Source organism: Moschus berezovskii, chromosome 17 (assembly GCF_049115385.1).
Source record: "Moschus berezovskii isolate FMDL1 chromosome 17, NW_MosBer_1.0, whole genome shotgun sequence".
Taxonomy (NCBI): Eukaryota; Metazoa; Chordata; class Mammalia; order Artiodactyla; family Moschidae; genus Moschus; species Moschus berezovskii.
In genome coordinates, this window is record NC_142476.1 from 7,884,580 (window position 1) to 7,909,155 (window position 24,576).

At 39.8% G+C, this 24,576-nt stretch overlaps 1 protein-coding gene across 1 annotated transcript; it reads left to right on the plus strand.

The window, feature by feature from the left end:
• Positions 1-14,908: 14,908 nt before the first annotated feature.
• LOC129551721 (apolipoprotein R-like) lies at positions 14,909-23,511 on the plus strand. The gene is made up of 4 exons (XM_055419953.2): positions 14,909-15,203; positions 20,907-21,077; positions 21,850-22,025; positions 22,592-23,511. The coding sequence occupies exons 1-4, from the start codon at positions 15,119-15,121 to the stop codon at positions 22,745-22,747; spliced, it is 588 nt and encodes a 195-aa protein (XP_055275928.1). The 5' UTR covers positions 14,909-15,118; the 3' UTR covers positions 22,748-23,511.
• The last annotated feature ends 1,065 nt before the right edge of the window (positions 23,512-24,576 follow it).

Below are 24,576 nucleotides of genomic sequence, written 5' to 3' on the forward strand. Positions count from 1 at the left end.
TCCAGGGCATCCAGCTCCCTCTGTGTGACTTCAGAGCTGGCCAGCAGCCTGGGGCAAGTCCTCCCCAAAGAGTGGGAGGTTTGACCCTAAGAAATCAGAGCACACAGAGGCCTGCAGAGGAGAATACAGAAAAGGGAAAAGGGTCTGAGGGCCTGGGTGGAACTTTCAATGCTTATCCCACACATGTCTCTCTTACAGCTTTGGATTTTCTTGGAAACCTTATAATTTCTGATGGTCACCTCTTCTTCCAAATTTTTGCCTTCCCAAATGTCATTCTCACTCATATTTAGCTATTATGACTAGCCTCTGTTTCGCCACTGCATCTTAATCAATTATGAAGAACAAGTCTCTTTTCTTTGATTCCTTCAAAATACCAGTCACATAGAAAGTTGCACAGCAGACTTTTACTAACGCTTTAGAGTTAACAGAGGGATGTCTGTATGGCTACATAGACTGGACTTTCATAGCAAATGTTACATAACTGTGATCTTAAAAAACTGTTGCCTTCCCCTGACACCAGGAACCTCTTCTGACGGACTCTGCATGACCCTGCCAGTCTCCAGGCTTTTCTGGTCTAATGTTTTCCCTCTTCAAATCACTCCTTCTCACATTTCATGCGTTCTTATTCTCACTGCCCCAGAAACCCATTTCTCTTTACTTTATTAAAAATAGCATTTTAGCAGTCTGTCTTTCCCTAGTTTCAGGGAGTTCATATCCAAAAATCCATGAATGCACTCAAATAATCAAAGGACTATCCATTCCAAGTCTGGGAGTCAAGCTATTGAGAAGAATCAGAGGCATCTCTGAAGCTCGAGGCTCCTCTGTCTCCCCTGCTGTCTCTACCCAGGGCACCGTGAGGACCTTTTCACACTGATGTGAATTATGGCACAATCTTTTCATCTGTTAGTTCTAAATTCAGTTCAGTTCAGTTCAGTCACTCAGTCGTGTCCAACTCTTTGCGACCCCATGAATCACAGCACGCCAGGCCTCCCTGTCCATCACCAATTCCCGGAGTTCATCCAAACTCATGTGCATCAAGTTGGTAATGCCATCCAGCCATCTCATCCTCTGTCGTCCCCTTCTCCTCCTGCCCCCAATCCCTCCTGGCATCAGGGTCTTTTCCAATGAGTCAACTCTTAGCGTGAGTTGGCTAAAGTATTGGAGTTTCAGCTTCAGCATCAGTCCTTCCAATGAACACCCAGGACTGGTCTCCTTTAGGATGGACTGGTTGGATCTCCTTGCAGTCCAAGGGACTCTCAAGAGTCTTCTCCAGCACCACAGTTCAAAAGCATCAGTTCTTCGGTGCTCAGCTTTCTTCACAGTCCAACTCTCACATCCATACATGACCACGGGAAAAACCATAGCCTTGACTAGACGGACATTTGTTGGCAAAGTAATGTCTCTGCTTTTTAATATACTATCTATGTTGGTCATAACTTTCCTTCCAAGGAGTAAGTGTCTTTTAATTTCATGGCTGCAATCAGCATCTGCAGTGATTTTGGAGCCCAAAAATATAAAGTCTGACACTGTTTCCACTGTTTCCCCATCTATTTCCCATGAAGTGATGAGACCAGATGCCATGATCTTAGTTTTCTGAATGTTGAGCTTCAAGCCAATTTTTTCACTCTCCTCTTTCACTTTCATCAAGAAGTTTCTTAGTTCCTCTTCACTTTCTGCCATAAGGGTGGTGTCATCTGCATATCTGAGGTTATTGATATTTCTCCCAGCAATCTTGATTCCAGCTTGTGCTTCTTCCAGCCCAGCGTTTATTACACATAGAAGTAACGGAAGGAAAACAAAAATTCAACCTTACAAAAGGATTTATAAAAAGGTTATTTCCTTTTCTATCTCAATGTTGCTCTGTTTTGAGCTTTTCTGATTAACTTAGTCACTCTGAAGAGAGAATGCACTCATTATATCACATGAATTTTTATCTCTAAGCATATATTTTGATTTCTTGCTACAAATTGATCAATCTAGGTCCCATTTTCCCTCTCCTCTCTTTCTCCATTGATCAGTCTCATTTAACTTTATTTATTTTTTAATGATTTTCTTTAAGACTTTAAATAACGAGTCTGATGCTAGGAGGGATTGGGGGTAGGAGGAGACGGGGACGACAGAGAATGAGATGGCTGGATGGCATCACCGACTCGATGGACATGAGTCTGAGTGAACTCCGGGAGTTGGTGATGGACAGGGAGGCCTGGCGTGCTGTGGTTCATGGGGTCACAAAGAGTTGAACACGATTGAGCGACTGAACTGAACAACTGAAACTTCTATTATTTATGTAACTTAAAAAATAATTTACTCTTTTATCAAACTAGTATAAGCAAATAATGAAAAAGTCAAATAATCCAGAAAACAGTTCAACGAAAACCCTAAAATTTTGATTCACTCAATCCCACCTTTTGGTCTCATTCCCACAAAATAACCATTTTCAACTCCTTCAGCTCTGTCACTTGATGTTTTGCTACATGTTTCCAAAAATATTCTTATTATGCTTACATTTATTATTTTTAAACATCAAGTATTGACTTACTATTAAGAGAGAATAGAGTTTAGAGTGTCTTCTTTTACATTATTTGTAGTATCATTTTTCCTCACAGTGTAGGAATCGTACTCCTTTGGTTAAATTAGTATTCAGTATGAACACTATTTTGATTAAGCAAATCTTGATCTTTGCGAAGCCAAGGTAAGCTCAGTTGTAAATATTTATTTACTGAACTTAAATATTTATTTACAACTGTTTAATTTTTATGGCACTAATAATTTTTCTTGTTTTGTTTGTTTGTTTAGTTTTCCACATTTCTATTGTTGATTCTTGCCACATGCTCCAAAAGCTCTGTCATGGTCTAGCAATCTATTTCTTAATGCTCAGACACGTCAGATGTTGTTTTAATTGCATACATTTCTCCACTGTCACTCCTGGAGACTTTCTTCCCAGCCTCTCTTTTCAGTGATTCTGAAATAAACAGTTTGTGCTTAAATCCTAGGTCTTCCCTTTGCTGTTCTCTTTATTACTTTGATTCCAAGTCTTTGTTTTATTTCCTCATTTTTGCTGGAACAGATCCTCCAAAAGCTGCATAAGAAAGAGTATCTGGGAAGTAAGTTTCTGAGTCGTTACATGTTTTAAAATATCTTTTTTCCCACTACCCTCATACTTATAGATTGAATGGAGAAGTTTGGGTTCTCTCAGAATTTTGAAGGCATTTTTCCATAGACATGCCCTTTCCAGTTTTGCTATGGAACAATCCATGATATTCCACTCCTTGATACAGTGTTGTTGATTTTTCTCTCTCTCTGGGAAATATTGAGGCTTCCCTAGTAGCTCAGACAGTACAGTATTCATCTGCAATTCAGGAGACCCAGGTTTGATCCCTGGGTCAGGGAGGTTCCCTGGAGAAGGAAATGACAATCCACCCCAGTATTCTTGCCTGGAGAATTCCAAGGACAGAGGAGCCTGGAGAATTACAGTCCATGAGGTTGCAAAGAGTTGGACACGATCGAGTGACTAACAAACACACACACTGGGAAATATTAGTATTTTCTTTGTTATCCCTGTGGCCTTGCTGTAAGATGTTTTTCACGCATTAACTTGGGTACTTGTTGGAAATTTATGATCTGTAAACACATGTGCTTTAGGTCAGGGAAAACTTTTAGAATATTTTTCTGTTATTTTTTGTTTTCATTTAATTTTCTCTTATCTCCCTGACCCCTCCCCTGGAACTCCCTTTAATAAAATATTGTTTTAACTATTTTTTTCTGTCTTACTTCCCATATTTTGTTTGTTATGTTCTACTTTTGGGAATATTTTCCCCAGCCTTTGTATTTTAAGATTTTTATTGAAGTTTAAAATCTATCCTGGAGAAGGCAGTGGCACCCCACTCCAGTACTCTTGCCTGGAAAATCTCATGGACAGAGGAGCCTGGAAGGCTGCAGTCCATGGGGTCGCTGAGGGTTAGACATGACTGAGCAACTTCACTTTCACTTTTCACTTTCATGCATTGGAGAAGGAAATGGCAACCCACTCCAGTGTTCTTGCCTGGAGAATCCCAGGGATGGGGAGCCTGGTGGACCGCCGTCTATGGGGTCACGCAGAGTTGGACACAACTGAAGTGACTTAGCAGCAGCAGCAAAATCTATCATATTTTAATTTCTAATAACTTTCTCTTGTTCTCTACATTAAAAAAAAAATGTATCATTATGTTCTTTTTTCACAGATTCAATATGATTTTTTCTGTCTCTGAAAGTAAAAGTCACTCAGTGGTGTTCAACTCTTTGTGACCCCATGGACTATACAGTCCAAGGAATTCTCCAAGCCAGAATACTGAGTGGATAGCCTTTCCCTTCCCCAGGGAATCTTCCCAACCCAGGGATTGAACCCAGGTCTCCTGCATTACAGGCAGATTCTTTACCAGCTGAGCTACTAGGGAGGCCCATCTCTGAAAATAACTAATTGTAAAGTGGAGTTGGGGGATATTCTTTTTTTTTTTCTATTCATATAAAGGAGTGGAACCCTAAAATATTGTTTGATATCTCTGCATGTATGAGCGAGGCTTTTCTACTCGTGAACTTCTTTGGAGCATGGTAAGCAGCAAGGTTTAATTATTCGTATGTTTGTTTTGGGCTTCCTTGGTGGCTCAGTGGTAAAGAATCCACCTGCAATGCAGGAAACCTGGGTTTGATCCCTGGGTTGGGAGGATCCCCTGGAGGAGGGCATGGCAACCCACTCTAGTGTTCTTGCTTGGAGAATCCCATGGACAGAGGAGCCTGGCAGACTGCAGATCATAGGATCACAAAGAGTTAGACACTACTGAAGCGACTGAGCATGCATGCATGGTTGTTTTCTTTTTAAATGGGACATGTATTTATCAGTCTCTACTTTGGAGATGCCCAATGTCTTCTGAGGAGATTTCCATAATCCTATTGATAATAAGATTTCCACAATTTCCATAATCTCTATTGATTTATAAATCTTAGTTTTTTTCTGCTGCTGCTAAGTCGCTTCAGTCGTGTCCGACTCTGTGAGACCCCATAGACAGCAGCCCACCAGGCTCCCCCGTCCCTGGGATTCTCCAGGCAAGAACACTGGAGTGGGTTGCCATTTCACTTATATAAAATGAAGAAATGGGTACTTCTAAGTTTATGTTCAACTTCACTGTCCTTCCACCCATTAACTTCTGTCAACAAACTATTATTTTTATACTGCATCATTTATAGCCCTGTGATTCTATTGAGTATCTCTGACCATTACCCACTGAAGGTGAAACTAACCTCTGTCATATACTGCACTTGCTATTTCATTTGTGGACTGTGTTCACAGTAGGTATCCAAAAATCATTTCATAAAAGGATGTTCACATTTCATGAGATAAGTTTTAATACAAAAGATCAATTTTTAAAAGCTTCTGTTGAATGGAATTTCTTGTGTGGTACCAAAGGCCAAAACCAAGTGATCTGTTCATTTTCTGGGTTTATCAGAAGACACTCAGGGCCATGAAAATGTCCAAGAGTAGCCAAGATAATCTTGAAACAGAACAAAGTTGGAGAACTGATATTACTAGATTTTAAGAGAGATGAACTATAAAGGTGTGTTAATTAAAACAGTGGGTATTGGTACCAATGGAATCAAGTTGATTATACTTATATGTATTTTATATATACATATATATGTATAAATTTATATTCATAGTAATATATTTACCTTAATTGTGAAAAATTTGACTCTTCAGTGTGGTAGGAAATGATGTCTTTTCAGTGCATAATTCATACATTAATTGTAGAGCTACATGGAAAAATTGTAACTTGACTCCTACCTTACATTTACTGAAAAGAAATCTGAAGTGATTATAGATCTACATGTGAAAGGTTAAAAAAAAAGTGACACATGTAAAAGAATTCCTTCATGATCTTAAAGTAGGCAAATAACCTTGTATATAACAACATAAAAAGCATTATGAAAAGAGTTGTAAATTTTCTAATATTAGAACAAGCATTTCTGCTTATATTAAGTGTGAAAGGAAAGTAAAAAATGTTTGGCAAAGAAGATGTACAAATTGCCAGTAGGTACATGAAAAGATACTCAGCATCATTAGTTTTAGAGAAACACAAATCAGAACTGCAATGGCATACCACTTCACACCTACTGAGGTGACTATAATTATTTTTAGTAGAAAATAACAAGTGTTGGGAGGATGTGGAGAAATTAGAACACTAATGAATTGCTGGTAGGAATGTGAAATGCTGTAGCTGTTTGAAAACAGTTGACAGTTTCTCAAAAATTAGAGTGCCTATGTGATCCAGCAGCTCATTTTCAGTCAAATACCTAAGAAAACAGAAAGCATATCTTCCTACAAACACATTTGCGTGAATGTGCACAGCAGCATTATTCATAATAACCCCAAAGTGAAAACAACTCAACTGATGATTGGATAAGCAAAATGTGGTCTATTCATAAATGGCATACTATGTATGTGTGTGCTAAGTTGCTTCAGTCATGTCCGACTTTTTGTGACCCTATGGACTGTAGACTGCCAGACTCCCCTGTCTATGGGATTCTCCAGGCAAGAATACTGAAGTGGGTTACCATGCCTTCCTACAGGGGATCTTCCCAACCCAGACATCGAACCAGCATCTTATGTCTCCTGCATTGGCAGGTGGGCTCTTTTATCATTCACACCACTTGAGAAGCCCAAATGGTGTACTGCTTAACAACAAAGAAGAATGACACATTCTACAATGCGGATGAACCTTGGCAACATGCTAAGGAAAAGAAGCCAGACATAAAGGACTGTACATCCTGTATGCTTTAATTTATATGAAATGCCAAGTCTATAGAGACAAAAGGTAGAGTAGTATTTGGCAGAGCTTAGGGGAGCAAGGGAATGAAGAGTGAGTGCTAAAGGATAAGAGGTTTCTTTTCGGAGTGATGCAAGCATTCTGAACTTAGATAGTGATGATGGCTACACACTTTATGAACTGTAGACATTAAAATGATAAATTTTGTGTTATGTCAATTAAATCTCAAAAAAGAGCTACTGAATTGAGGTGAATTGTGTCCTCCCCAAACTCATGTGTTGAAATCTGAGGTACTCTAGCACTTCAGGGTGTAACATTATTTGGAGATAAGATCTTTTAGTAGATCTTTAGGATGAAAACACGAATTCAAAAACATACACTCACCCCAGTGTTCATAACAGTTAGCCAAGACATAGAAACAACCCAAATGCAAACAACAGATGACTGGTTTAACATAAGAACCTAATGGAAGCAGAGAAGATTAAGAAGAGGTGGCAAGAATACACAGAAAAATTATACAGAAAGGGTCTTAATGGCTAGGATAACCACAATAGTGTGGTCACTAACCTAGAGCCAGACATCCTGGAGTGGGAAGTCAAGTGGGCCTTAGGAGCATTACTATGAACAAAGTTGGTTGAGATGATGGAATTCCAGCTGAGCTATTTCAAATCCTAAAAGATGATGCTGTTAAAGTGCCACACTCAGTACGTAAGCAAGTTTGGAAAACTCAACTGTGGCCACAGGACCAGGAAACATCAGTTTTCATTCCAATCCCAAAGAAGGGCAATGCCAAAGAATGTTCAAACTATCATACAGTTGTGCTCATTTAGCATGCTAGTAAGGCTATGCTCAAAATCCTTCAAGCTAGGCTTTATTAGTACATGAACTGAGAATTTCAAGACATTTAATCTGGGTTTAGAAAAGCCAGAGGAACCAGAAATGAAGTTGCCAACATACCTTGGATCACAGAGAAAGCAAAGGAATTCCAGAAACACAGCTACTTCTGCTTCATTGACTACTCTAAAACCTTTGACAGTGTGGATCACAACAAACTGTGGAAAATTCCTGAAGAGGTGGGAATACCAGACCACATTACCTGCCTCTTGGGAAACCTGTAAGCAGGTTAGGAAGCAACAGTTAGAGCTAGACAGGAACAATGGACTGGTTCAAAATTGGGAAAGAATTACGTCAAGTCTGTATATTGTCACCCTGCTTTTATTTAACTTCTATACAGACTACATCATGTGAAATGCCAGACTGGATGAAGCACAAGCTGGAATCAAGATTGCAGGGAGAAATATCAATAAACTCAGATATACAGATGACACCATCCTGATGGCAGAGAGTGAAGAGGAGCTAAAGAGCCTCTTGATGAAAGTGAAAGAGGAGCATGAAAAAGCTGACTTAAAACTAAGATCATGGCATCCAGTCCCATCATTTCATGGCAAATAGATGGTGGAAAAGTGAAAACAGTAACAGATTTTCTTTTCTTGGGCTCCAAAATCACTGCAGATGGTGACTGCAGCCATGAAAGGAAAGCTATGACAAACCTAGACAGCATATTAAAAAGCAGAGACATTGTTTTGCCGACAAAGGTCCTTCTGGTCAAAGCTGTGGTCTTCCCAGTAATCATGTATGCATGTTAGAGTAGGACCGTAAAGAAGGCTGAGTACCAAGGAATTGATGCTTTTGAACTGTGGTGCTGGAGAAGACTCTTGAGAGTCCCTTGGACTGCAAGGAAATCAAATCAGTTAATCCTAAAGGAAATCAACTCTGAATATTCATTGGACGGACTGATACTGAAGCCCCAATATTTCGGCCACCTGATGTGAGGAACTGACTCACTGGAAAAGAACTTGATGCTGGGAAAGATTGAAGGCAGGAGGAGAAGGGGGTGACAGAGGATGAGATGGCATCATCTACTCAATGGACATGAGTCTGAGTCAAACTCTGGGAGATAGTGAAAGATAAGGAACCCTGGCTGGTTGCAGTGCATGGGTTGCAAAGTGTCAGACATGACAGAGCGACTAGACAACAACAATGGACAACTGTCCATTGAGTCAGTGATGTCATCTAACAATCTCATCCTCTGTCACTCCCTTCTTCTGCCCTGTCTTTTCCAGCATCAGGTTTTTTTTTTTTTTCTTTTCAGTGAGTCAGCTCTTCTCATCAGGTGGCAAAAGTATTGGAGCTTCAGCTTCAGCATCATCCTTTCAATGAATATTCAGGGTTGATTTCCTTTAGGATTGACTGGTTTGATCTCCCTGCTGTCCAAGGGACTCTCAAGGGTCTTCTACAGCACCACAGTTCAAAAGCATCAATTCTTTGGTGCTCAGCCTTTTTTATGGTCCAGCTCTCATATCCGTATATGATAACTGGAAAAAATAGCTTTGAGAGGGTTGGTCCCAAGATGGCGGAGGAATAGGATGGGGAGACCACTTTCTCCCCAACAAATTCATTGAAAGATCATCTGAATGCTGGGAAACTTCCACAGAACAACTTCTGAATGCTGGTGAAGGACACCAGGCACCCAGAAAGGCAGCCCATTCTCTTCAAAAGGAGGTAGGGCAAAATATAAAAGACAAAAGGAGAAACAAAAGAGTTAGGTACGGAGACCCATCCGGGGGAGGGAGTTGTGAAGGAGAAGTTTCCACACAGTAGGAAACCCTCTCACAGGTGGGTCTGTGGGGAGTTTTGGAATCTCAGAGGGCAACATAACCTGGAGAAGAACAAACAAACAAACAGAGAATAGTGCCTAACTGCAACTGCCAACAGAGAAGTAGCCCAGGCGCTCGCGTCCACCACCAGTGAGCAGGAGCTGGACAGGGAGGCGTGGACTGCATAATCGTTGCTTAGGGTAAGGACCGGGCCTAAATGCCCTGGGGACAATCTGAGGGAGCTAATGCGAGATAGCAACCCAAACTGTGGGATCACCAGAGAGGAAAAAAAAGGGAGAGAGAACTTTCCTGTGAAAGGCTCTAAGGCACAGCCTGGCCCACTCACAGAGCAAAGGATTGAGCGAACACCAAAGGAGAGCTAGCCAGCTGCATACAGGACTCTCCTTCCCCAACCACCCCCAAGGCAGAGAGGCAGGTGTGCGACAGCCAGAGTTGGAAGGCAAGGGGTTGCTGCAGTCTCGGCCCCAGAGACAGCATTTTCCCCAAACTGTGAGCAGGCTCCTAGTTGCTAACCACATCTTCCTGGGATCCTGGATGGTTGACATCTGCCAGGAGGGTCGCAGCCTCAGATCAGTGCCCCAGAGGAGACACACAGCACACTTGAGAAGGTGCTCTTGCGGTGCACCCGCGAACCCAGTGGGGACGGGGGAGGTGTTTAAGATGCTCGGCCTACCTGGACAGTGCGCTTGCCAAGCACCTGGTCGCCTGAGCATCTCGGACCTGGGAAGGGCACAAAACATGTGCCCAGCTGAGTCTGTGCCCTGTCAGAGTACCTGAAAACCTAAGTGGCTTAGACCTGGGAAGTGCATGAAACACAGGGCCCACTTGGGACAGTGCCCTTGCAGAGCACCCTGGAGCCTGAACAGTATAGACCTGTAAAGCACACGCTGTCGTGAGCTGTGGTAAACCCAGTGTGGTCCATATACTGCCAGCACTCCCCACACATGCCTGAGATATATGTTTGCAGTGTCCCTCCCTTCCCACAACATGACTGAACAAGTGAGCCTAAATAAGTGACAACCTTCGCCCCCCTTGTGTCAGGGCAGAAATTATACACTGAAGAAACTTGAAAAAGGTAGTAGCCAAAATAAACAAAGAAGAGGGAACTGCTTTGGAAGTGACAGGCGCAATAGATTAAAACCCTCTAGTTAACATTGACTAAGTAATGGAGGGGCCGATAGACCTTGAGGACAAGTACAAGCTGGAACAAGGATCTATCTGAAACTGAACTGACCCCATACTGCCCACAACAACTTCAGAGAAATTCCTAGATATATTTTCACTACTATTACTTTTTAAATTTAATTTCTTTATTACTTCTTTAATTTTAGTTTTTATAACCTACTATTACCTTGCAAAAAAGACCCTATTTTTAAAGCAACTTTCATATATATTTTTAAAAATTTTTGTGATTTTGTTTTGTATTTTTTAAATTGTATTTTAAAATTTATTTTTTATATTGTATTTTTGAGAGTCTAACCTCTATTCTAGATTTTTTAATCTTTGCTTTTTGGTATTTGTTATCAACTTTGTACCTCTATGAATCTAATCTTCAGTATCCATTTTCACTTCAGTTTAGTTCAGTTCAGTTTCTCAGTCGTGTCTGACTCTTTGCGACCCCATGAATCACAGCACGCCAGGCCTCCATGTCCATGACCAACTCTTGGAGTTCACTCATCAAGTCGGTGATGCCATCCAGCCATCTCATTCTCTGTCATCCCCTTCTCCTCCTGCCCCCAATCCTTCCCAGCATCAGACTCTTTTCCAGTGAATCAACTCTTCGCATGAGGTGGCCAAAGTATTGGAGTTTCAGCTTTAGCATCAGTCCTTCCAATGAACACCCAGGACTGATCTCCTTTAGAATGGACTGGTTGGATCTCCTTGCAATCCAAGGGACTCTCAAGAGTCTTCTCCAACACCACAGCTCAAAAGCATCAATTCTTCGGTGATCAGCTTTCTTCACAGTCCAACTCTCACATCCATACATGACCACGGGAAAAATCATAGCCTTGACTAGACAGACCTTGGTTGGCAAAGTAATGTCTCTGCTTTTTAATATGCTATCTAGGTTGGTCTTAACTTTCCTTCCAAGGAGTGAGCGTCTTTTAATTTCATGGCTGCAGTCAGCATCTACAGTGATTTTGGAGCCCCCCAAAATAAAGTCTGACACTGTTTCCCCATCTATTTCCCATGAAGTGATGGGACCGGATGCCATGATCTTAGTTTTCCAAATGTTGAGCTTCAAGCCAACCTTTTCACTCTCCTCTTTCACTTATTAGAATGGTTAAAATAAAAAATGGTGACAATGTCAAATTCTGGCAAGAATATGGAAACTCTCATTAGGTGAACACTGTGATACATCCATACCATGGAATACCACTCAGCAGTTAAAAGGAAAAGATTGTTGACATATACAAAAACTTGAGTGGATATGAAAGGAATTATGCTGAATGAAAGAAATCTTAATACCCAAAGATTTTACTGTATTTATATAACAGTTTTAAAATGACAAATGGAAACCAGATTAGTGGTTGCTGGGGGTGAGGAATAAGGAGATAGCCAAGAAAGAGGTGGGTATGGCTGTAAAAATTCCTTGTGATGATGGAATTGTTCTGGATTTTGACTGTGGCAGTGGATACACTAACTTACATATATAATAAAGCAGTTCAGAATTGACTAAATTCACACACAAGTATAACCATTTGAATAACATGAGTGAGTTGTATCAATATCATCCATTTAGTGGCTCTTTAGGAGATGAATCTTGGTTCAGCCATTTGCTTTTTGTAAATTTTTGGCAAGTGTTAACATTTTTCAATTAAAATTACTTATAGAACTTGCTTGGCACAGAGTAAGAGCTTAACAGATAGAAGTGAGAATTCAAAATTGTCTTCTAATGGATGTTTTAAATTGCTTTTTTTCCTAACTAATATTTGGTATATCTTGGATTCTCTTTCTAAATTAAAGTAAATTCATGGTGAGTGTGTTTGTTTTGCTTCATTTCTGGTAAGGCTGAAATTTGGTTGTGCTGTGATTAGTATTACACCATAATTTACACAGCCCTGGTGAGAGTCAGCACTTTGGATTTTGAACACTTAAAAAACTCTTTACCCACAGCTGAACTTGCTGGGAAGTTCATTTTCAGGCATTTCCCAAAATTCATTGCCATCTTTTAATAAACATCAGTATATTTCCAGTTATTACCTTTAAGATGAAAATTATGCAGGTAAACCCTTGTCTTTTGCTGCCTTTGTCAGAGATATAATACAGGACTGGATGTGTCTTTTGGCTGATAAAATACATTCTGAATATTCTTAAGGTCTTCTGGAACCTTTCTTCATTTTTAACCACTCCTGACCACTTCACGGTCTAGTGCATGATTATTCGGGACTTCAGGCACCACTCTTCCCTCTTCTAACAGATTAGAAAGGCACCAAAGGGTGACTCAATAAGTATGTTAGGTAAAAGATCAATAACTAATAGGAATGTCTCGCTCAAATATTGTCTGAGTACTATTTTCAGTTCAATTCAGTCACTCAGTCATGTCCAACTCTTTGCGACCCCATGGACTGTAGCACTCCAGGCTTTCCTGTCCATCACCAACTCCTGCAGTTTACTCAAACTCATACCCATCGAACTGGTGATGTCATCCAACCATCTCATCCTCTGTCATCCCCTTCTCCTCCTGCCTTCAATCTTTCCCAGTATCAGGGTCTTTTCAAACGAGTCAGTTCTTCATATCAGGTGGTCAAAGTATTGGAGTTTCAGCTTCAACATCAGTCCTTCCAATGAACATTCAGGACTGATCTACTTTAGGATGGGCTGGTTGGATCTCCTTGCAGTCCAAGGGACTCTCAAGAGTCTTCTCCAACACCACAGTTCAAAAGCATCAATTCTTCAGCGCTCAGCTTTCTTTATAGTCCAACTCTGACATCCACATATGACTACTGGAAAAACCATAGCCTTGACTAGATGGACTTTTGTTGGCAAAGTAATGTCTGCTTTTTAATATGCTGTCTAGGTTTGTCATAGAGTAAGCATCTTTTAATTTCATGGCTGCAGTCACCATCTGAAGTGACTTTAGAGCCCCCCCGCCACCCCAAATAAAGTCTGTCACTGTTTCCCCATCTATTTGCTATGAAGTTATGGGACCAGGTGTCATGATCTTAGTTTTCTGAATATTGAGTTTTAAGCTAATTTTTTTACTCTCCTCTTTCACTTTCATCAAGAGGCTTTTTAGCTCCTCTTTGCTTTCTGCCATAAGGGTGGTGTCATCTGCATATCTGAGGTTATTGATATTTCTCCCGGCAATCTTGATTCCAGCTTATGCTTCTTCCAGCCCAGCATTTCTCATGATGTACTCTGCATATAAGTTAAATAAACAGGGTGACAATATACAGCCTTGATGTACTCCTTTCCCGATTTGGAACCAGTCTGTTGTTCGACGTCCGGTTCTAACTGTTGCTTCCTGACCTGCATACAGATTTCTCAGGAGGCAGGTCATGTGGTCTGGTATTCCCGTTTCTTTAAAAATTTTCCACACTTTGTTGTGATCCATACAGGCAAACATTTTTAGATAGTCAGTAAAGCAGAAGTAGATGCTTTTTCTGGAACTCTCTTGCTTTTTCAATGATCCAACGGATGTTGGCAATTTGATTTATGATTCCTCTGCCTTTTCTAAATCCAGCTTGAACATCTGGAATTTCACGGTTCACATACTGTTGAAGCCTGGCTTAGAGTATTTTGAGCATTACTTTGCTAGTGCGTGAGATGAGTGCAATTGTGTGGTAGTTTGAGCATTCTTTGGCCTTGCCTTTCTTTGGAAGAGCCATATTTTCAGGCCCATTTATATCCCTGAGTCTTCTCATGCTTCTTTCCCCACTGGGCTTTAGAACTTCAGGAAGGAAACAACTTTCTTCAACAGGTTCTGTTTTTTAAAATTTCATCCTGCTGTTGGCTGTTCAAACTAATAACCAAAGTCACAACTTTTCCTAATAGTTAGTGCTTTTCAGGAATGGCTTCCTCTCACACTATTATCCAAGCTCCCCTGGAGTTAATGCTTAGCTTGAGCTAACTCAAGTTTTGCTTTGAGATTTGTGGATACTTCCGGGGGCTTCCGTCTATGGGGTCATACAGAGTTGGACACTACTGAAGTGACTTAGCAGCAGCAGCAGCCACTCTGAACCAAAGTGCTTTAAAAAAAAAAAATCTTATTTATCTTGTCACTCAGAAATTAATCATTTACATTTCAAGAGAGCAATTTCCAATCCCAGCACACACACACACACACACACACACACAAAGATTGGGGTTATGGTTTCTAAATACTCTCAGAAGTCCCACTTGCTCGTGACATCAGATCTTGATGATAGTATTGAGGTTTCTAGTGCCCTTTGACTCAGTTGATTGCAAAAGTCCTCATTCTGCCCAGTTCCGCTCAGTTTCTTCCTAACTGAGGAGGAAGAAGCTCTCAGTTCAGAGTTTTGACCTGTACTTTTTTTTAACCCTGGGGTTTTGCTGACCATTGTGCAGCTGAACTCGTTTGGAGAGTGCTGCTGCTAGTTCACTCTCTTCCTTCCAGATATTTTCAGGTGCAACCTGTGATCTTTGAGCTTCCATTGGTCACAATTGTCAACACTTATCATGAAACCTGTGTCAGAGAGAAAGTCCCCAGTCCTGTACCTGCTTGGGATTCTGACCTTGCTCCTCTGCCCTGACGGCTTACAAGGTGAGTAAAATAGTTGCGGGTTCTCAGGTCCCAGAAAAGCAATTAGAAAAGTGTTCAATTAATGGCAAGAAGGTAGTTAAACCAATCAATTGCAAATATATTCATTCCATATTAGGAATTTTAAAAGTATGATCAAATTGAAATGATTTATATTACTTTGTGGGAAGTATAATAACTTGTTTTACTAATGTTGATTTCAGTTAACAAATTGCTTTAGCAATGTTATAATAAATTGTTTATTAACTTCTAATTAACAACTGAATTCCCAAATATTTTCAAAATGTTTTTTAGTCCTTTTATATTTATTTTATTATTAAAGAAACAGCTGTTTTGTATGAATTCCTGGGGGTCTGCTCTAGTAAACAGACAATGAATTGCGGGAATAAAATGAACAGCATGCGGAACACGGTCAACAGTACTGTAATAGCCTTGTATGGTGACAGATAGTAACTAGATTATCATGGTGAGCGTTTATAAAGGGCCTCCCTGGTGGCTCAGATGGTAAAGAATCTGCCTGCAATGCAGAAGATGCAGGTTCCATCCCTGGTCGGGAAGATCCCCTGGAGAAGGAAATGGCAACCCACTCCAGTATTCTTGCCTGGAGAATCCCATGGATAGAGGAGCCTGGTGAACCACAGTCCATGGAGTCACAAAGAATTGGACATGACTGAGCAATAGAACATGCATGCATTTTATAAGGTAAATATATGTGTTGTACACCTAGATTGAACATAATGTTGTGGTAAATTATGGTTCAATTAAAAAAAGAATAAACTGCAAATAACGTTACTTTCATAATTATACATAAATATGAACAACAGAGAAGGCAATGGCACCCTACTCCAGTACTCTTGCCTGGAAAATCCCATGGATGGAAGAGCCTGGTAGGCTGCAGTCCATGGGGTTGCTAAGAGTCAGACACGACTGAGCGACTTCACTTTCACTTTTCACTTTTATGCATTGGAGAAGGAAATGGCAGCCCACTCCAGTGTTCTTGCCTGGAGAATCCTAGGGATGGTGGAACCTGGTGGGCTGCCATCTATGGGGTCGCACAGAGTTGGACACGACTGAAGTAACTTAGCAGCAGCAGCATGAACTCACAAATGCTTGTAATTTCTTACTTTTTAAATTAGCTTATTACCCTCAGAGATATTTTTTGTTTTTAATCCATTGTCGTGTTATTACCATCTCTTAAGCAAAATTGTAATTGTAAGTGTTACCACTAATTCTGAGAATATTAACTAGAATCTTAAGTTATAAGTTATATGTAAAAAAGCTCTCTGTAAATGACATTTTAAATATGTAAAATTTCATTTTTTGCAGTTTGGTAATGTTTATAAATTAATCAGCATTGAGAAGATTTGATAATACCTGTAGGACTCTATGGAGAAATGTGACTAGAGCATTTAGTTGTGCTTTATATAAATGAAATCTGTGCATTGAAGGTGATTTTTTAAAATCAGAAAATGTGATTTCTTTTTTTCTGTTGATAACTTAAAATATGTACAAAGCTTCAAATACTTATTATTCAGATTCAACAATTATCAACCCATGGCCATTCTTGTTTTAACCACATCCACATCCATTTCGCCCAGTCTGAGTGGTCATGTACGGATGTGAGAGTTGGACTGTGAAGAAAGCTGATCGCCGAAGAATCGATGCTTTTGAACTGTGGTGCTGGAGAAGACTCTTGAGAGTCCCTTGGACTGCAAGGAGATCCAACCAGTCCATTCTGAGGGAGATCGATCCTGGGTGTTCATTGGAGGGACTGATGCTAAAGCTGAAACTCCAATACTTTGGCCACCTCATGCGATGAGTTGACTCACTGGAAAAGACTCTGATGCTGGGAAAGGTTGGGGGCGGGAGGAGAAGGGGACGACCGAGAATGAGATGGCTGGATGGCATCACCGACTCTGTGGACATGAGTTTGGGTGAACTCCGGGAGTTGGTGATGGACAGGGAGGCCTGGCTTGCTGTGATTCATGGGGTTGCGGAGTCGGACACGACTGAGCGACTGAAATGAACTGAACTGAACTGAACTGAAGTTATTTAGAAGGAAATCTGGGGTATTACTTCTGAATATTTTAGCATGTATCTCTAAAAGATAGGTATTCTTTCTTAAAAGCTATGGCAAACCATTATCATATGCAAAATTAAGTAATAATCACATAATATCAAGTATCTAGTTTTCAAATTTTCCTGATTATCTTATTTATAAATATTTTTGTAACTTTATTTATTCAAATTAGAATCCAAGTAAGGTCTACATATCAAACTGATTCATATGCCTCTTAAGTTTCTCTTAATGTGTAGATCCTTTCCTTTTTCTAATATGATTTTTCTTTTGTCTAAGTTAATTTCTAAAGAGGATATGGAGGTATTATTTTTGAGGCTTCTTCTGCAAAAAGTTGAAAATAATTGAGAGAAAGCTAAAAGTTAGGTGAAAAAGTCAATATAGGATTATAAACTTCTTCAAGTGTTTGGCTAGGAATTGAACCTGATGATTTTTTAACTTATTTAGCAAGTAATAGATTCTCTTTCGTGTATGCGTGTGTGTGTCTATGTGTGTGGTGTATTTATTCTACCAATCTTCCAAGTTCATCTTTGAATTTCTATTTCCATTGGGTAAGTCAGTAAAGAAAGGCCATATATCATTGGTCAAGAAGTCTTGTGAGCTATTCATTTACCTTTTGAATAAACTCCTTCCTTTTCATTTCCTTAACTCCTCTATTATTTATGGAATTATGCCTTTAACCCAGCCTATTGTTTAAAACCTCATAATCTGATCCCAGCTTCATAGCCTACCTCTCACACTTCTCCCCTATGTGATTCTCTAGTCAAACAAGCCTATTAACCAACTATAAATATTCCCATGTGATTTGCTCCCTCTCATTCTTGCTAACATAATTCCTCAATATAAAATGCCTCATCAATGCAGCTAACTATCCAATTCCAAGTCCTGCCCCTAGGAGGCATTTTCCTGGCATATTTAACGCATGGGATTCTTTCTCCCTCTCCTTATAATACATGTTTTCTGCTTTCTTTTGACATTTGCCATACCCTGCTTGCTATTTTGACTTAACTACTTATATGCCATCCTCACTATTTTAATGAGGTTCCAATGTGCCCCTTAATATTCTCCATGGAGTTTAGTGCAACCATCTTATGTCTATCGTGTTAATAAAAATTTATTTCACATGAGCCTCAGTAAGGGCTATACTTGAACTCTAGACTTCCTGTATAGGTAACATCACCTTCTCAGAAACATCTGTTTGGAAACTGCCCTTTTCCGAGGAACATTCTAAGTGTCTATGGTGTGGAGAGGTATGAAATGTGCTCCCTGCCCTCAAGATGCAAAAGTAGAATAAAGATCTGTCCATGTACTCATCTATCTGTCAGCACAGATATACACACACACATACCTCACAATATAACTGCCAAACCAGTGAGACAGAAAAGAGAATGTCTTTAACAGGTTTGAAGACTTGTACGTCACTCATTGTGTGATTTATTTGCTTAGTCTATTTATACTTTATTGATTAGATTAGTCTGTTCCTTCATCTGTAAATGAGGATGACAATGACACTCAGGTAAGGTTTTTTTTTTTGTTTTGTTTTTTTAGAATTAAATGGAATGTTGTAAGTGCAGTGCTTAACACAGTGCTTATGGCATAGATAGATACACCTGTTATTACTAACAAGAAATGTAGTTCAGAGAAACCAAAGATTGTTGTGTGCCAGGGTTGGTCAGGTACACTCACAAATGCGATAATGTGATTTGAAAGACAAAAAAATATTTTTTGGTCATTTGGTCATTCAGAAAATGTATATTTGGTGTTTGTGCAAGGTTCCTGGCTCACAGCTCCCAAAACTCTGACAATATCCTAAGTAAAGATGATGAGAAAGGTGTCTAATGAACTAACTTCGGGACCCCAACTAAAGATGGGTGCTCAAGTCTCTTCAGTCATGTTTGACTCTTTGGATTGTGGCCCACCAGGCTTCTCTTTTCCTGGGTTTCTCCAGGCAGGAATAGTGGAGTGGGTTGCCATGCTCTATTCCAGGGGATCTTCCCAACCCAGGGATCGAACCCACGTCTCCTGTGTCTCCTGCATTGCAAGTGGATTCTTGACCGCTGAACCATGAGTAAGCCCAAAGATGGGCACTGGTTGCTAATCATCTGATTAAAGGGTTGGTATTATCAGTCTTACCCTCTGCCTCTGGTGAGGAGGCAGGGGTTGGAGGTTGAATCAATTGCTAATGACCAATGTTTTTATTAGCCATGCCTATGTGATAAAGCCTCCATAAACCCCGAAAAAGGTGGGACTTAGAGAGCTTCTGGTTGGTGAGTATATAGAGGTGCAGGGAAACTAGTGTTTCTGGAGAGGGCATGGAAGCTCTGTGCCCCTTTCACACACTTTGCCCTTTGTGTCTCTTCTGTATGGCTGTTCCTGAGTTATATCCTTTTACAATAAATCTGGTAAGTGAAATATTTCTCTGATTTCTGTGAGATGCTCTAGAATGGCTTTAATCTTTTATTTATAGAAGACACAAAATTATGAAAGCTTTCCAAGTCCCGATAAACCTAAAGTTTCCTAAAATTATGTGTATTTACCAATGTATTAACATTATTAACTAAATTCTCCAAGGCTTTGTGAAATTTGATATAATGTCTTTGTATGGATTAATTCTTATTTCATCATTGAAGTAATTTCAGAAAACATTTTCTAACATTCTCTTCTATAAAAGATGCAAAAACACACAGTACTCTTGGGATTGATGGGTATAGAGGTGCTAAGGTATTCTGGATTTGCACAGTCCCTACACTTTTTCACAGAACAATGTCTCTTGATCACAAATGTTTCTTTGGTAACTTTAGTTTAAAAAATAAAAGACTGACTCTAAGCTTTAATTACTGAAAGTCTTCCACTGTCCCCAAGTAGCCCGTTCTCTCTGCTGAGGCAGTTTATTGCCAAGACCATGGTCTGTGTGGAGCAGAACTGCACTGACTCAGTCCCTCCCTTGTGTGACCTTGGGAAAGTTACTGTACTTCTCTGTGTTTCCTCATCTATTAAATGAAAAGGATAATAATAATGCCTATCTCATAGGGTTGTTTGGGAGAATTAAATGAGTTAATATTTGTTAAATGCTTTAAGTACTGCCTGACATTTTATAGTAAATGCTTATACATATATTTTGCTAAATATTTAAACTTATTGAAAAAACATAGTTGTATACAAGGTGAGGATCAGTTCTCTTTCCCTCAGATACCCTTATACATACCTCCTCTCCTTAATTTCCAGCCACATGGTAACAGAGGAGCACAATCTTTCTTTGGTGTTTCCTTCATAGCTCAGTTGGTAAAGAATCTGCCTGCAATGCAGGAGACCCGGTTTGATCCTTGGGTTGGGAAGATCCCCTGGAGAAGGAAGTGATAACCCACTCAGTATTCTTGCCTGGAGAATCCCGTGGACAGAGAAGCCTGGCAGGCTACAGTCCATGAAGTCACAAGAGTTGGACACGACTTAGCGACTAAACCACCACCACCACATTCCTTCTTTGTGAATTATTCCAATTGTCTTATGGGCAATGAAATTGATTGGGAAAGATAAAAGTCTTTCAATAGATCACTTTAGTTGAATGCTGCTTTGTTTAATGTGTTAAAAAACAACAACAAAAACCTGTTCTCTCTCTTTCACCATTGAAGGTTGTAGTTCACCACCTGAAATTAAACATGGGCACTTTACATATATCAAAAAAGGAATACTGAGAACTGATGTGGTTGAGTATGAATGTCAGGAAGGATATACTCTTGTTGGAGAGGCTAGAATCTCCTGCACATTTTTTGATTGGTCACCACCAGCTCCTCAATGTAAAGGTAATCCTGGTTCCCTCGGGGCAGAAAAGCACTAAGAGATAGGGCTACTGTGGAGTAATTCAGAAGTGACTCTGAGAGAAAGCGTCCTCCCAGCCAGAGGTAGAGTTGTCATGAGCATGTGCTTGAGCCTGAGTGAGGTCCACTGTGGTTTAATTCCCACATATACAAGAAAGGCACCCTCAAATTCTTATAGAGGCCAGAACCTTTCATGGGAGAGTTGACTGATGGGATTGACCTCCTTATCGGGAAAGTGACTATTATAGCAGAATAAGGAAAATGTTCCTAAAGGCTATTTAAATCATTTCACTCATAATAACTCCAGGAGCTGAGTTACTGGCGCTATTTTTATTTTACACAAGAGGAAACTGAGGCAAGAAGAGAGACCCCAAAGGGCAGAAGTTAACAGCTCAGAACAACCCCCAGGTTCTCACTCCTGCTCTGCTGCTGTAATTATGTGATGTGGGGCAAGGCATTTACCTTCCCCGCCTCATCTCTAAGGTGTGGATAACCATAGGGCCTCCCTTACAGAGCTGCTGAAAGTTTACATTAAATGATGTATATATTGTGTTTGCACATGGGTGATTCCAGCCAGAGCTCCATAAATACTTGCCAGCGTTGGTAGAAGTAGTAGTAGTAGTAGTGCATCAGTAGCGTAGAAAGGAAAGGTAGAATTCAGCAATATCTTTATCTTTTTTTTAAATGATATTATTAGTGTTAAAATGTGTTGTATTTGAGATACTCACAATGCTAAGAAAATGTGTCTTGATTACAGCTCTATGCCCAAAACCAGAAATATCAAATGGAAGGGTGTCTGTGGAGAAGGATCAGTATGTCAGCCCTGAAACTGTCACTGTCAGGTGTGACCCTGGCTATAGGATGGTTGGTTCCCAGAACATCTTTTGCTCAGAGGACAAATCTTGGAGTCCAGATGTGCCCAAGTGTGAAAAGGTGAGTAACAGCCAATGAAGTTTATGTCATATGACACCTCAAAATAAAGGGAAATGGGATGGTTCATAAAATAGAAAAAAAAAAATATCCTAAAGGGCTATCTCAGTTGGGGAGGGGGTGAATTTATAAGGTGTCTATTGGCTCTTTCCACCTTACAGTAGGTCATCTCAGGTGTGTGTGCAAAAGAGTCTTATTGACCAGATAGCTAGCCTTTGGTATTTCCTCCAATAAATGATGTGATTTTGCTTCATTTCTGGTTGGTCAGCAGAACTGTCGTGCTCGTTGGGTTTTTTTTTGGGGTGGTTTTGGGGCATTTCCTTTCTGCTTATACGTCCGCTATGCTTGACACCGATGCTGATTATTGCTTAAGAACAGATACAGACTGAGCTCTAAGGGAAATACGTTTCTAGGATCCAAAGTATTTTTCCGGAGTTTTACGCATCATCGGTCCTGGGGCTGTTCTTCATCTTCCAGTCTTCCTTATGCCATAAGACTTCCTGAAGAAGCGCACCCTTTACAAGGATGAGGAAACTTTCTGAAATCACTCTTTTTGTTTCCTCTTTCAGGTAGGTGCTGAAGTTTGTGAGGCAGTCTTGAAAGGCCAAAATCTCCTAAAGTGTCTCCCGAATGCCTGGGAGGCAAAGGAGGCCCTGGAGTTACATAAATTGTCTCTGGAGATTAAAAAACTGGAGCAGGAAAGAAGCAAAGAAGAAATCGCTTGAGGCTTTCTCCTGGATACATGCTCAGGAAAGAAGTTGCAGTATCAATATACTTCACTGTGCAGGAGAGTTCTCGCCACACTCACACAAAATACAGTATTTTTTATCTTACTAACTTCTACAGTTGTGACTTTCTTATTCTTTGATTAGCTGTAGGATCTATAGTGATGCTTATTCCTGATGCTGATAATTCATATCTTCTCTCTTTTTGCTTCCTGACCAGTCTGCCTTGGATTTATCAATTTTATTGATACATGTTTTATGGCTTAGAATGTGGCATTTGCTCAATATTCCATGCATTCTTGTAAAGATTGTGTGTTTTGCTGCTGAGTGGCACTCCCTATAAATGTCAATGAGATAAAGTTGGTTGCTACTATGGTTCCAGTATTCTCTGTCCCGGCTGATTTTCAGTCTATTTGTTCTATCAGTGATTGGAAGAAGGGGTTTCAAAATTCTCTTTGTAGGTTTGTCCATTATTTCCTGCAGCTTTTAGTTTTTGCTTCATATCTTTTGAAGTATTGTTATTAGGGGCATAAATGTTTAGAATTTGTATCTTCTTGATAACTGACTCTTTTTATTATGTAATAAACTTCTTTATCTTTCATAATGTTCTTTGTTCTCAAATACATTCGAACATAATTTGGTTGATATTAATATAACCCGTTATCTTTTATTTTTCTGTAAATTTCTGGAATAAATTCTGAGAGCCAAAATGTATAAATTTCAGTAGCTACATTTAAAAAGTAAAAATAAACATTTGAAATTAGTTTCAGTAATATATTTTATTTAACCCAAATTTTCAAAATAGAGTCATTTTGATATGTAATCAATGTAAAAGTTATTAGCATTGTATTTAACATTCTTTTCGTCATATTACATCCTAAAAATGCAGTTTTTATATACTGCGTTTAAGTATAGATATATTTAAATTACAGCACATCTAAATTTGAACTAGCCATATTTGAAATACTCAATAACCACATGTGGCTAATAGCTATATTTTACAATGCAATTCCAGATTTTTCACAATGTGTACGTTAACAAGTATCAGTATACCTTGCAATCTGGAAGCTGTAAAGAAAAAGGTGCAGAGAATGAAGCACCAGGTACAAGCATGAGGATGTTTCTCTATGGGTAAATGACACAATATTACAGAAATGCTAGCACTTGAAGTTCAGGAGTAATTGAAATGAAAAGAACTTGTTATGCTAATTACTGCAGCTCTTGAAAATTTACATAGTAATGTGATGCTACTCAAACTTCAACTATTGAGTTCCTGATTTGGAAACCACTTATGTAGTTGTTTACAAAAGTGATGGTCTTTTATCCCAAGCCATGCAGAATGGTACTTTGTGCTATAGACACTAGTGCAGATTTGGGGAACTAAAGATGATACAGGACATATCTCAGGCTTCTGAAGGGTCCCGTGGGAGTGGAATGAGTACACTGAGTGGACAGGAACGAAGGAAGCCTGAGGAAGCCTGAGGCTTTGAGAAGGAAGCCTGAGGCCTGGGTTGGAGACTGCCCTTTTATGGCAGATGGCAAAAAATGGCCACAGATGCTTCCTGTCCTTGTATTCACATCTTTAAGAATCCCTCCAATTTGAGGTAGAGGCTTTCTTCATCCTTTGAGTTTGGGCTACTTTGCCATTTGCTTTGGCTAATGGGACAAAAAATAACAAGTATGATGTAAGCAGAACCTTGCAAAGCACTTTGTGCATTAAGGTTCCCCTTCTTGCTGCTCTTAAAATCCTATGTCCAACACCATGTGAATAAGTCCAGGTTATCTTGCTGGCTGGTGAAAGATATATGCCCCTTCTTTGTCTCAGCTGA

Bases quoted from the DNA above. Each gene is read 5' to 3' on its own strand.
- LOC129551721 (XM_055419953.2), top strand. From the start codon at position 15,119: ATGAAACCTGTGTCAGAGAGAAAGTCCCCAGTCCTGTACCTGCTTGGG. The intron at 15,204-20,906 runs GTGAGTAAAATA...TCACCATTGAAG, and splicing joins CTGCCCTGACGGCTTACAAG to GTTGTAGTTCACCACCTGAA. The intron at 21,078-21,849 runs GTAATCCTGGTT...TCTTGATTACAG, and splicing joins ACCAGCTCCTCAATGTAAAG to CTCTATGCCCAAAACCAGAA.